We start from the raw sequence: 12,953 nt of genomic DNA on the forward strand, positions 1-12,953 counted from the left end.
TCCCCCCCCCACTCTCACTCTTCCCACTCTCACTCTTCCCCCCCCCCACTCTCACTCTCCCCCCCCCCACTCTCACTCTTCCCCCCCCTCTCGCTCTTCCCCCCCCCTCTCGCTCTTCCCCCCCTCTCGCTCTTCCCCCCCTCTCGCTCTTCCCCCCCCCCCACTCTCACTCTTCCCCCCCCCCACTCTCACTCTTCCCCCCCCCACTCTCACTCTTCCCCCCCCCACTCTCACTCTTCCCCCCCCACTCTCACTCTTCCCCCCCCCACTGTCACTCTTCCCCCCCACTCTCTCCCCACCACTCTCACACTTCCCCCCCCCACCCTCACTCTTCCCCCCCCCCACCCTCACTCTTCCCCCCCCCCCCCACCCTCACTCTTTCCCCCCCCCCCACCCTCACTCTTTCCCCCCCCCCACCCTCACTCTTCCCCCCCCCCCCCTCACTCTTTCCCCCCCCCCCCTCACTCTTTCCCCCCACCCTCACTCTTCCCCCCCCCACCCTCACTCTTCCCCCCCCCCACCCTCACTCTCCCCCCCCCACCCTCACTCTTCCCCCCCCCCCCACCCTCACTCTTCCCCCCCCCCCACCCTCACTCTTTCCCCCCCCCACCCTCACTCTCCCCCCCCCCACCCTCACTCTTCCCCCCCCCCACCCTCACTCTTTCCCCCCCCCCACCCTCACTCTTTCCCCACCCCCACCCTCACTCTTTCCCCACCCCCACCCTCACTCTTCCCCCCCCCCCACCCTCACTCTTTCCCCCCCCCACCCTCACTCTTTCCCACCCCCCACCCTCACTCTTTCCCACCCCCCACCCTCACTCTTTCCCACCCCCCACCCTCACTCTTTCCCACCCCCCACCCTCACTCTTTCCCACCCCACCCCCCACCCTCACTCTTCCCACCCCACCCCCCACCCTCACTCTTCCCACCCTCACTCTTCCCCTCTCACTCTCCCCCTCCCCCTCACTCTTTTCCCCACTCTCACTCTCCCCCCTCTCACTCTTCCCCCCCCCCCACTCTCACTCTTTCCCCCCCCACTCTCACCCCCCCCACTCTCACTCTTTCCCCCCCCCCCCACTCTCACCCCCCCCCCACTCTCACTCTTCCCCCCCCACTATCACTCCCCCCCCCACTCTCACTCTCCCCCCACTCTCACTCTTCCCCCCCCTCTCGCTCTTCCCCCCCCACTCTCACTCTTCCCCCCCCACTCTCACTCTTCCCCCCCCCACTCTCACTCTTCCCCCCCCCCACTCTCACTCTTCCCCCCCCCACTCTCACTCTTCCCCCCCCCCCCCACTCTCACTCTTCCCCCCCCCCACTGTCACTCTTCCCCCCCCCACTGTCACTCTTCCCCCCCCCCCCACTCTCACTCTTCCCCCCCCCCACTCTCACTCTTCCCCCCCCTCTCACTCTACCCCCCCACTCTACCCTCCCCCCACTCTCACTCTTTCCCCCCCCACTCTCTCACCCCCCCCCCACTCTCACTCTTTCCCCCCCCCCCCACTCTCACCCCCCCCCCCACTCTCACTCTTCCCCCCCCACTATCACTCCCCCCCCCACTCTCACTCTCCCCCCACTCTCACTCTTCCCCCCCCTCTCGCTCTTCCCCCCCCACTCTCACTCTTCCCCCCCCACTCTCACTCTTCCCCCCCCCACTCTCACTCTTCCCCCCCCCCCACTCTCACTCTTCCCCCCCCCACTCTCACTCTTCCCCCCCCCCCCACTGTCACTCTTCCCCCCCCCACTGTCACTCTTCCCCCCCCCACTGTCACTCTTCCCCCCCCCACTGTCACTCTTCCCCCCCCCCACTCTCACTCTTCCCCCCCCCCCACTCTCACTCTTCCCCCCCCCCCACTCTCACTCTTCCCCCCCCCACTCTCACTCTTCCCCCCCCACTCTCACTCTTCCCCCCCCCACTGTCACTCTTCCCCCCCACTCTCTCCCCACCACTCTCACACTTCCCCCCCCCACCCTCACTCTTCCCCCCCCCACCCTCACTCTTCCCCCCCCCCCCCCACCCTCACTCTTTCCCCCCCCCCACCCTCACTCTTTCCCCCCCCCCACCCTCACTCTTCCCCCCCCCCCCCTCACTCTTTCCCCCCCCCCCCTCACTCTTTCCCCCCACCCTCACTCTTCCCCCCCCCCACCCTCACTCTTCCCCCCCCCCCACCCTCACTCTCCCCCCCCCCACCCTCACTCTTCCCCCCCCCCCACCCTCACTCTTCCCCCCCCCCCCACCCTCACTCTTTCCCCCCCCCACCCTCACTCTCCCCCCCCCCACCCTCACTCTTCCCCCCCCCCACCCTCACTCTTTCCCCCCCCCCCACCCTCACTCTTTCCCCACCCCCACCCTCACTCTTTCCCCACCCCCCACCCTCACTCTTCCCCCCCCCCACCCTCACTCTTTCCCCCCCCCACCCTCACTCTTTCCCACCCCCCACCCTCACTCTTTCCCACCCCCCACCCTCACTCTTTCCCACCCCCCACCCTCACTCTTTCCCACCCCCCACCCTCACTCTTTCCCACCCCACCCCCCACCCTCACTCTTCCCACCCCACCCCCCACCCTCACTCTTCCCACCCTCACTCTTCCCCTCTCACTCTCCCCCTCCCCCTCACTCTTTTCCCCACTCTCACTCTCACTCTCCCCCTCTCACTCTTCCCCCCCCCCCCACTCTCACTCTTTCCCCCCCCCACTCTCACCCCCCCCACTCTCACTCTTTCCCCCCCCCCCCACTCTCACCCCCCCCCACTCTCACTCTTCCCCCCCCACTATCACTCCCCCCCCCACTCTCACTCTCCCCCCACTCTCACTCTTCCCCCCCCTCTCGCTCTTCCCCCCCCCACTCTCACTCTTCCCCCCCCACTCTCACTCTTCCCCCCCCCACTCTCACTCTTCCCCCCCCCCACTCTCACTCTTCCCCCCCCCACTCTCACTCTTCCCCCCCCCCCCCACTCTCACTCTTCCCCCCCCCCACTGTCACTCTTCCCCCCCCCACTGTCACTCTTCCCCCCCCCCCACTCTCACTCTTCCCCCCCCCCACTCTCACTCTTCCCCCCCCCTCTCACTCTACCCCCCCACTCTACCCTCCCCCCCACTCTCACTCTTTCCCCCCCCACTCTCACCCCCCCCCACTCTCACTCTTTCCCCCCCCCCCCACTCTCACCCCCCCCCCACTCTCACTCTTCCCCCCCCACTATCACTCCCCCCCCCCACTCTCACTCTCCCCCCACTCTCACTCTTCCCCCCCCTCTCGCTCTTCCCCCCCCACTCTCACTCTTCCCCCCCCCACTCTCACTCTTCCCCCCCCCACTCTCACTCTTCCCCCCCCCCACTCTCACTCTTCCCCCCCCCACTCTCACTCTTCCCCCCCCCCCACTGTCACTCTTCCCCCCCCCACTGTCACTCTTCCCCCCCCCACTGTCACTCTTCCCCCCCCCACTGTCACTCTTCCCCCCCCCCACTCTCACTCTTCCCCCCCCCCCACTCTCACTCTTCCCCCCCCCCCACTCTCACTCTTCCCCCCCCTCTCACTCTACCCCCCCACTCTACCCTCCCCCCACTCTCACTCTTCCCCCCCACTGTTCCCCCTCACTCTTCCCCCCCCACTCTCTCTCTTCCCCCTCCCCACTCTCACTCGTGTTTATTCTCAGTGTGGGTTATATGACTGTGTGACATGCATTGCTGCCTGCGCAGCGCTGTGCACACGGAGGGTGCTATACAGAGATATACACACTGTAGCTGTGCACACGAGGGTGCTATACAGAGATATACACACTGTAGCTGTGCACACGGAGGGTGCTATACAGAGATATACACACTAGCTGTGCACACGGAGGGTGCTATACAGAGATATACACACTAGCTGTGCACACGGAGGGTGCTATACAGAGATATACACACTGTAGCTGTGCACACGGAGGGTGCTATACAGAGATATACACACTGTAGCTGTGCACACGGAGGGTGCTATACAGAGATATACACACTGTAGCTGTGCACACGGATGGTGCTATACAGAGATATACACACTGTAGCTGTGCACACGGATGGTGCTATACAGAGATATACACACTGTAGCTGTGCACACGGATGGTGCTATACAGAGATATACACACTGTAGCTGTGCACACGGATGGTGCTATACAGAGATATACACACTGTAGCTGTGCACACGGATGGTGCTATACAGAGATATACACACTGTAGCTGTGCACACGGATGGTGCTATACAGAGATATACACACTGTAGCTGTGCATAGATGTCAGTGTGCTCGGAGCTGTGCGAGGCTCCCCGGTCTCTTCCCGTACTTCAGCCGGCTCCAAACATTAACCCTCTCTTCTATTTCCTTTAAGGGCCAGGAGGGGCCTGAGGGGCCCCGCGGGAAGGCCGGGCAGCAGGGATTGCCGGTAAGAGGCGCTGCGCTTCTCATGCCAGGCAGGAGAGTGGCCGCTCGGAGACGCGCTCCGGTTACGGGATGTGCGCACCACAGTGTTAGGGCTCTTAACTATGACCTTCTATAACACAGGGTTTCAGGATACCCCTGCTTCAGCACAGGTGGCTTAATCCGTGGCTCAGTCGATGAGTGAGCCACTGATTGCGCTGAAGCTGGGACTGATTGAGCCACCTGTGCTGAAGCAGGGATATCCTTAACATCTGACCTGTTGGTGGCCGTTGAGGACTGGAGTTTCCTCCCCCCCCGCCCCCCCACCCCGTTGTATACCCGGCTCTATCGTCAGCGGGGACGTGACCCAGACTGTCTTACCTTGCAGGGGGATTCTGGAGCGCCGGGTTTTCAGGGCTTGCCGGGATCCAAAGGTGCCGGGGTACGTTCTGCCGATCTCCTCCGCATCGGGGAGAGCAGCCTGTCTGAGTAAGAGACACGGCCTTCCCACCCACTCACAACAAGTCTCCGCTGCATGCTGGGAAGGGCAGGCTGGCAGCATTCGGAACGCTGCACGTCTCCCTGTGTGCGCTCTATAAGAGGGAAGGGTGTGTCTGTCTGAGGAGGTGCAGCACAGGGTGGGTGCCAGCAGTGTGGGTGCAGCACAGGGTGGGTGCCAGCAGTGTGGGTGCAGCACAGGGTGGGTGCCAGCAGTGTGGGTGCAGCACAGGGTGGGCGCCAGCAGTGTGGGTGCAGCACAGGGTGGGTGCCAGCAGTGAGGGTGCAGCACAGGGTGGGTGCCAGCAGTGTGGGTGCAGCACAGGGTGGGTGCCAGCAGTGTGGGTGCCAGCAGTGTGGGTGCAGCACAGGGTGGGTGCAGCACAGGGTGGGTGCCAGCAGTGTGGGTGCCAGCAGTGTGGGTGCAGCACAGGGTGGGTGCCAGCAGTGTGGGTGCAGCACAGGGTGGGTGCCAGCAGTGTGGGTGCAGCACAGGGTGGGTGCCAGCAGTGTGGGTGCTGAGCCGAGTGTGTGTCACAGAAGGCGCACCTGAGTGTGTCCTTGCGCGAGAAAATGGAGACCAGTAAGGGAGTATTTCAGTGGGACTTGTGCAGAGACATGAAGCCAGCGTGCGTGCCAGAGGGATGGCGATCAGGGCGTATAGCAGGGCATTATGGGTAAGGCGGTGAGTGCCGGCCTGTGTGGACGCAATGGTTTGGACGTGGAACTCCACGTGGCACAGGACTCCCTGTATGAGATCCTGGTTATTGGCTTTGTGTGCAACGCTTAATGCGCACGTTTATTTTAGCGGCGGAGAGAGAGGGGCGCCTCGCCTCAGCGGGTGCAGCGCCCGGGGGTAGCCGAGCTGTTGGAGGGGCCCATGTTTGGTAGCTGGGCCGCGTACGGGCGCAGGGTTACAGGTGCCTGTCTCATCTCTTTCAGGGTGTGAAGGGGAAGCCTGGAAAGTCGGGGGAGCCGGGGCCACGCGGGCAGTCTGTAAGTGACCACGGTTTGGGTTTTTTTTCTATCACCAAAGAGAGATCACACACGCTCTCACTCTCTCTCGCGCGCGCACTCCCCCGCTCTCATACACACACACACACACACACACACACACACACACACACACACACACACACACTCCCCCGCTCTCATACACACACACACACACACACACACACACACACACACACACACACACACTCCCCCTCTCTCATACACACACACACACACACACACACACACACACACACACACACACACACACACACACACACACACACACACACACACACACACACACACACACTCCCCCTCTCTCACACACACACACACTCCCCCTCTCTCACACACACACACACTCCCCCTCTCTCACACACACACACACTCCCCCTCTCTCACACACACACACACTCCCCCTCTCTCACACACACACACACTCCCCCTCTCTCACACACACACACACTCCCCCTCTCTCTCACACACTCCCCCTCTCTCTCACACACTCCCCCTCTCTCTCACACACTCCCCCTCTCTCTCACACACTCCCCCTCTCTCTCACACACTCCCCCTCTCTCTCACACACTCCCCCTCTCTCTCACACACTCCCCCTCTCTCTCACACACTCCCCCTCTCTCTCACACACTCCCCCTCTCTCACACACTCCCCCTCTCTCACACACTCCCCCTCTCTCACACTCACACACACACACACACACACACTCCCCCTCACACACACACACACACACACACACACACACACACACACACACACACTCCCCCTCACACACACACACACACACACACACACACACACACACACACACACACACACACACACACACACACACTCCCCCTCACACACACACACACACACACACTCCCCCTCTCTCTCACACACTCCCCCTCTCTCACACACTCCCCCTCTCTCACACTCACACACACACACACACTCCCCCTCTCACACACACACACACACACACACACACACACACACACACACACACACTCCCCCTCTCACACACACACACACACACACACACACACTCCCCCTCTCACACACACACACACACACACACACACACACACACTCCCCCTCTCTCTCACACACTCCCCCTCTCTCTCACACACTCCCCCTCTCTCACGCACACACACACACACACACACACACACACACACACTCCCCCTCTCTCTCACACACACACACTCCCCCTCTCTCTCAGGCTATGTGTATGATTTAATGGCTATCTTCTTGCCTTTTTAGGGTGCTATAGGAATGTCTGGTCCCAGGGGAGTGGTGGGGCGGCAAGGTCAGGAGGGCACCCCAGGGCCCGATGGGGTGCCAGGGAAGGATGGCGGTGGTGGGCTCCAGGTAAGATGTTTCAGCTGATGTCGGCGTGCTGTTACCGGCAGCGCACATTGATCTCACGTCTTAACTTGTGTTCTTAGGGAGAACAAGGAGATGACGCGGAGATTGGTCCTGCCGGGATGCCAGGGAAGAGGGGGAACAGCGGGGTGCCAGGGCTGCCCGGCGGTCAGGGAACTACAGGACTCAGGGTAAAGCCTCATGGTTGACTGGCACTGCTCTAAATAAGTTCCCACTATCAGAGTTTGCCCCGTCCCTGCTCGCCCCGTCTCTGCTCGCCCTGTCCCTGCTCGCCCCGTCTCTGCTCGCCCCGTCTCTGCTCGCCCTGTCCCTGCTCGCCCCGTCTCTGCTCGCCCCGTCTCTGCTCGCCCTGTCCCTGCTCGCCCTGTCCCTGCTCGCCCTGTCCCTGCTCGCCCCGTCTCTGTTCGCCCTGTCCCTGATCGCCCTGTCCCTGCTCTGCTCAGGATAAAGTTTGCCCCGTCATGCTCGGCTCGTCTTGCTCTGCTCGCCCTGTCCGGCTCTGGGTAAGCTCGCCCTGCCGGCTCTGGGTAAGCTCGCCCTGTCCGGCTCTGGGTAAGCTCGCCCTGTCCGGCTCTGGGTAAGCTCGCCCTGTCCGGCTCTGGGTAAGCTCGCCCTGTCCGGCTCTGGGTAAGCTCGCCCTGTCCGGCTCTGGGTAAGCTCACCCTGCCGGCTCTGGGTAAAGCTCGCCCTGTCCGGCTCAGGGTAAGCTCGCCCTGTCCGGCTCCGGGTAAAGCTCGCCCTGTCCGGCTCAGGGTAAGCTCGCCCTGTCCGGCTCTGGGTAAGCTCGCCCTGTCCAGCTCTGGGTAAAGCTCGCCCTGTCCGGCTCTGGGTAAGCTCGCCCTGTCCAGCTCTGGGTAAAGCTCGCCCTGTCCGGCTCTGGGTAAGCTCGCCCTGCCGGCTCTGGGTAAAGCTCGCCCTGTCCGGCTCCGGGTAAGCTCGCCCTGTCCGGCTCTGGGTAAAGCTCGCCCTGTCCGGCTCCGGGTAAAGCTCGCCCTGTCCGGCTCAGGGTAAGCTCGCTCTGTCCGGCTCTGGGTAAAGCTCGCCCTGTCCGGCTCCGGGTAAAGCTCGCCCTGTCCGGCTCTGGGTAAGCTCGCCCTGTCTGGCTCTGTGTAAAGCTCGCCCTGTCCGGCTCTGGGTAAGCTCGCCCTGTCCGGCTCTGGGTAAAGCTCGCCCTGTCCGGCTCTGGGTAAGCTCGCCCTGTCCGGCTCAGGGTAAGCTCGCCCTGTCCGGCTCCGGGTTAAGCTCGCCCTGTCCGGCTCCGGGTAAGCTCGCCCTGTCCGGCTCTGGGTAAGCTCGCCCTGTCCGGCTCTGGGTAAGCTCGCCCTGTCCGGCTCCGGGTAAGCTCGCCCTGTCCGGCTCTGTGTAAAGCTCGCCCTGTCCGGCTCTGGGTAAAGCTCGTCCTGTCCGGCTCAGGGTAAGCTCGCCCTGTCCGGCTCAGGGTAAGCTCGCCCTGTCCGGCTCCGGGTAAAGCTCGCCCTGTCCGGCTCTGGGTAAAGCTCGCCCTGTCCGGCTCCGGGTAAGCTCGCCCTGTCCGGCTCCGGGTAAGCTCGCCCTGTCCAGCTGTGTAAAGCTCGCCCTGTCCGGCTCCGGGTAAAGCTCGCCCTGTCCGGCTCTGGGTAAAGCTCGCCCTGTCCGGCTCCGGGTAAGCTCGCCCTGTCCGGCTCTGGGTAAGCTCGCCCTGTCCGGCTGTGTAAAGCTCGCCCTGTCCGGCTCCGGGTAAGCTCGCCCTGTCCAGCTCTGGGTAAAGCTCGCCCTGTCCGGCTCTGGGTAAGCTCGCCCTGTCCGGCTCTGGGTAAGCTCGCCCTGTCCGGCTCTGGGTAAGCTCGCCCTGTCTGGCTCCGGGTAAAGCTCGCCCTGTCCGGCTCCGGGTAAAGCTCGCCCTGTCCGGCTCCGGGTAAGCTCGCCCTGTCCGGCTCCGGGTAAGTTCGCCCTGTCCGGCTCCGGGTAAGCTCGCCCTGTCCGGCTCTGGGTAAGCTCGCCCTGTCCGGCTCCGGGTAAAGCTCGCCCTGTCCGGCTCCGGGTAAGCTCGCCCTGTCCGGCTCCGGGTAAGTTCGCCCTGTCCGGCTCCGGGTAAGTTCGCCCTGTCCGGCTCTGTGTAAAGCTCGCCCTGTCCGGCTCTGGGTAAGCTCGCCCTGTCCGGCTCTGGGTAAGCTCGCCCTGTCCGGCTCTGGGTAAGCTCGCCCTGTCTGGCTCCGGGTAAAGCTCGCCCTGTCCGGCTCCGGGTAAAGCTCGCCCTGTCCGGCTCCGGGTAAGCTCGCCCTGTCCGGCTCTGGGTAAGCTCGCCCTGTCCGGCTCCGGGTAAAGCTCGCCCTGTCCGGCTCTGGGTAAAGCTCGCCCTGTCCGGCTCCGGGTAAAGCTCGCCCTGTCCGGCTCTGGGTAAAGCTCGCCCTGTCTGGCTCTGGGTAAGCTCGCCCTGTCCGGCTCTGGGTAAGCTCGCCCTGTCCGGCTCTGGGTAAGCTCGCCCTGTCCGGCTCCGGGTAAGCTCGCCCTGTCCGGCTCTGGGTAAGCTCGCCCTGTCCGGATCCGGGTAAAGCTCGCCCTGTCCGGCTCCGGGTAAAGCTCGCCCTGTCCGGCTCTGGGTAAGCTCGCCCTGTCCGGCTGTGTAAAGCTCGCCCTGTCCGGCTCCGGGTAAGCTCGCCCTGTCCAGCTCTGGGTAAAGCTCGCCCTGTCCGGCTCTGGGTAAGCTCGCCCTGTCCGGCTCTGGGTAAGCTCGCCCTGTCCGGCTCTGGGTAAGCTCGCCCTGTCTGGCTCCGGGTAAAGCTCGCCCTGTCCGGCTCCGGGTAAAGCTCGCCCTGTCCGGCTCCGGGTAAGCTCGCCCTGTCCGGCTCCGGGTAAGTTCGCCCTGTCCGGCTCCGGGTAAGCTCGCCCTGTCCGGCTCTGGGTAAGCTCGCCCTGTCCGGCTCCGGGTAAAGCTCGCCCTGTCCGGCTCCGGGTAAGCTCGCCCTGTCCGGCTCCGGGTAAGTTCGCCCTGTCCGGCTCCGGGTAAGTTCGCCCTGTCCGGCTCTGTGTAAAGCTCGCCCTGTCCGGCTCTGGGTAAGCTCGCCCTGTCCGGCTCTGGGTAAGCTCGCCCTGTCCGGCTCTGGGTAAGCTCGCCCTGTCTGGCTCCGGGTAAAGCTCGCCCTGTCCGGCTCCGGGTAAAGCTCGCCCTGTCCGGCTCCGGGTAAGCTCGCCCTGTCCGGCTCTGGGTAAGCTCGCCCTGTCCGGCTCCGGGTAAAGCTCGCCCTGTCCGGCTCTGGGTAAAGCTCGCCCTGTCCGGCTCCGGGTAAAGCTCGCCCTGTCCGGCTCTGGGTAAAGCTCGCCCTGTCTGGCTCTGGGTAAGCTCGCCCTGTCCGGCTCTGGGTAAGCTCGCCCTGTCCGGCTCTGGGTAAGCTCGCCCTGTCCGGCTCCGGGTAAGCTCGCCCTGTCCGGCTCTGGGTAAGCTCGCCCTGTCCGGCTCCGGGTAAAGCTCGCCCTGTCCGGCTCCGGGTAAAGCTCGCCCTGTCCGGCTCTGGGTAAGCTCGCCCTGTCTGGCTCTGGGTAAGCTCGCCCTGTCCGGCTCTGGGTAAAGCTCGCCCTCGTGTTAGAAAGCCTGAGGCAGCGGGGTGCCAGGGAAGAGGGGGAACAGCGGGGTGCCAGGGCTGCCCGGCGGTCAGGGAACTACAGGACTCAGGGTAAAGCCTCATGGTTGACTGGCACTGCTCTAAATAAGTTCCCACTATCAGAGTTTGCCCCGTCCCTGCTCGCCCCGTCTCTGTTCGCCCTGTCCCTGATCGCCCTGTCCCTGCTCGCCCCGTCTCTGCGCTGCTCAGGATAAAGTTTGCCCCGTCATGCTCGGCTCGTCTTGCTCTGCTCGCCCTGTCCGACTCTGGGTAAGCTCGCCCTGCCTGCTCTGGGTAAGCTCGCCCTGTCCGGCTCTGGGTAAGCTCGCCCTGCCGGCTCTGGGTAAAGTTCGCCCTGTCCGGCTCAGGGTAAGCTCGCCCTGTCCGGCTCTGGGTAAGCTCGCCCTGTCCGGCTCCGGGTAAGCTCGCCCTGTCCGGCTCTGGGTAAATCTCGCCCTGTCCGGCTCCGGGTAAGCTCGCCCTGTCCGGCTCCGGGTAAGCTCGCCCTGTCCGGCTCTGGGTAAGCTCGCCCTGTCCGGCTCTGGGTAAGCTCGCCCTGTCCGGCTCCGGGTAAGCTCGCCCTGTCCGGCTCTGGGTAAAGCTCGCCCTGTCTGGCTCTGGGTAAGCTCGCCCTGTCCGGCTCTGGGTAAAGCTCGCCCTGTCCGGCTCTGGGTAAACTCGCCCTGCCGGCTCTGGGTAAGCTCGCCCTGTCCGGCTCTGGGTAAGCTCGCCCTGCCGGCTCTGGGTAAAGCTCGCCCTGTCCGGCTCTGGGTAAAGCTCGCCCTGTCCGGCTCTGGGTAAAGCTCGCCCTGTCTGGCTCTGTGTAAAGCTCGCCCTGTCCGGCTCAGGGTAAGCTCGCCCTGTCCGGCTCCGGGTAAGCTCGCCCTGTCCGGCTCTGGGTAAAGCTCGCCCTGTCCGGCTCTGGGTAAAGCTCGCCCTGTCCGGCTCCGGGTAAAGCTCGCCCTGTCTGGCTCTGTGTAAAGCTCGCCCTGTCCGGCTCAGGGTAAGCTCGCCCTGTCCGGCTCCGGGTAAGCTCGCCCTGTCCGGCTCTGGGTAAGCTCGCCCTGTCCGGCTCAGGGTAAGCTCGCCCTGTCCGGCTCTGGGTAAGCTCGCCCTGTCTGGCTCTGGGTAAGCTCGCCCTGTCCGGCTCTGGGTAAAGCTCGCCCTCGTGTTAGAAAGCCTGAGGCAGCGGGGTGCCAGGGAAGAGGGGGAACAGCGGGGTGCCAGGGCTGCCCGGCGGTCAGGGAACTACAGGACTCAGGGTAAAGCCTCATGGTTGACTGGCACTGCTCTAAATAAGTTCCCACTATCAGAGTTTGCCCTGTCCCTGATCGCCCTGTCCCTGCTCGCCCCGTCTCTGCGCTGCTCAGGATAAAGTTTGCCCCGTCATGCTCGGCTCGTCTTGCTCTGCTCGCCCTGTCCGACTCTGGGTAAAGCTCGCCCTGTCCGGCTCCGGGTAAGCTCGCCCTGCCGGCTCTGGGTAAGCTCGCCCTGTCCGGCTCTGGGTAAGCTCGCCCTGCCGGCTCTGGGTAAAGTTCGCCCTGTCCGGCTCAGGGTAAGCTCACCCTGTCCGGCTCCGGGTAAGCTCGCCCTGTCCGGCTCTGGGTAAGCTCGCCCTGTCCGGCTCTGGGTAAGCTCGCCCTGTCCGGCTCCGGGTAAGCTCGCCCTGTCCGGCTCTGGGTAAATCTCGCCCTGTCCGGCTCCGGGTAAGCTCGCCCTGTCCGGCTCCGGGTAAGCTCGCCCTGTCCGGCTCTGGGTAAGCTCGCCCTGTCCGGCTCTGGGTAAGCTCGCCCTGTCCGGCTCAGGGTAAGCTCGCCCTGTCCGGCTCCGGGTAAGCTCGCCCTGTCCGGCTCTGGGTAAAGCTCGCCCTGTCCGGCTCTGGGTAAGCGCGCCCTGTCCGGCTCCGGGTAAGCTCGCCCTGCCGGCTCTGGGTAAGCTCGCCCTGTCCGGCTCTGGGTAAGCTCGCCCTGCCGGCTCTGGGTAAAGTTCGCCCTGTCCGGCTCAGGGTAAGCTCGCCCTGTCCGGCTCTGGGTAAGCGCGCCCTGTCCGGCTCTGGGTAAGCTCGCCCTGTCCGGCTCTGGGTAAGCTCGCCCTGTCCGGCTCCGGG

The 12,953-nt window shown here is 64.5% G+C and overlaps 1 protein-coding gene across 1 annotated transcript in view; it reads left to right on the forward strand.

The window, feature by feature from the left end:
• Positions 1 to 12,953, forward strand: part of COL27A1 (collagen type XXVII alpha 1 chain) — a 263,084-nt gene that overhangs the window by 211,678 nt on the left and 38,453 nt on the right. Inside the window, 5 exon segments of the mRNA XM_075578501.1 lie at positions 4,357 to 4,410; positions 4,774 to 4,827; positions 5,826 to 5,879; positions 7,146 to 7,253; positions 7,331 to 7,438. Coding sequence (XP_075434616.1) covers positions 4,357 to 4,410; positions 4,774 to 4,827; positions 5,826 to 5,879; positions 7,146 to 7,253; positions 7,331 to 7,438 — 378 coding nt within the window.

The sequence above is a fragment of the Ascaphus truei genome, chromosome 21, assembly GCF_040206685.1.
Source record: "Ascaphus truei isolate aAscTru1 chromosome 21, aAscTru1.hap1, whole genome shotgun sequence".
In the NCBI taxonomy this organism is placed as follows: domain Eukaryota; kingdom Metazoa; phylum Chordata; class Amphibia; order Anura; family Ascaphidae; genus Ascaphus; species Ascaphus truei.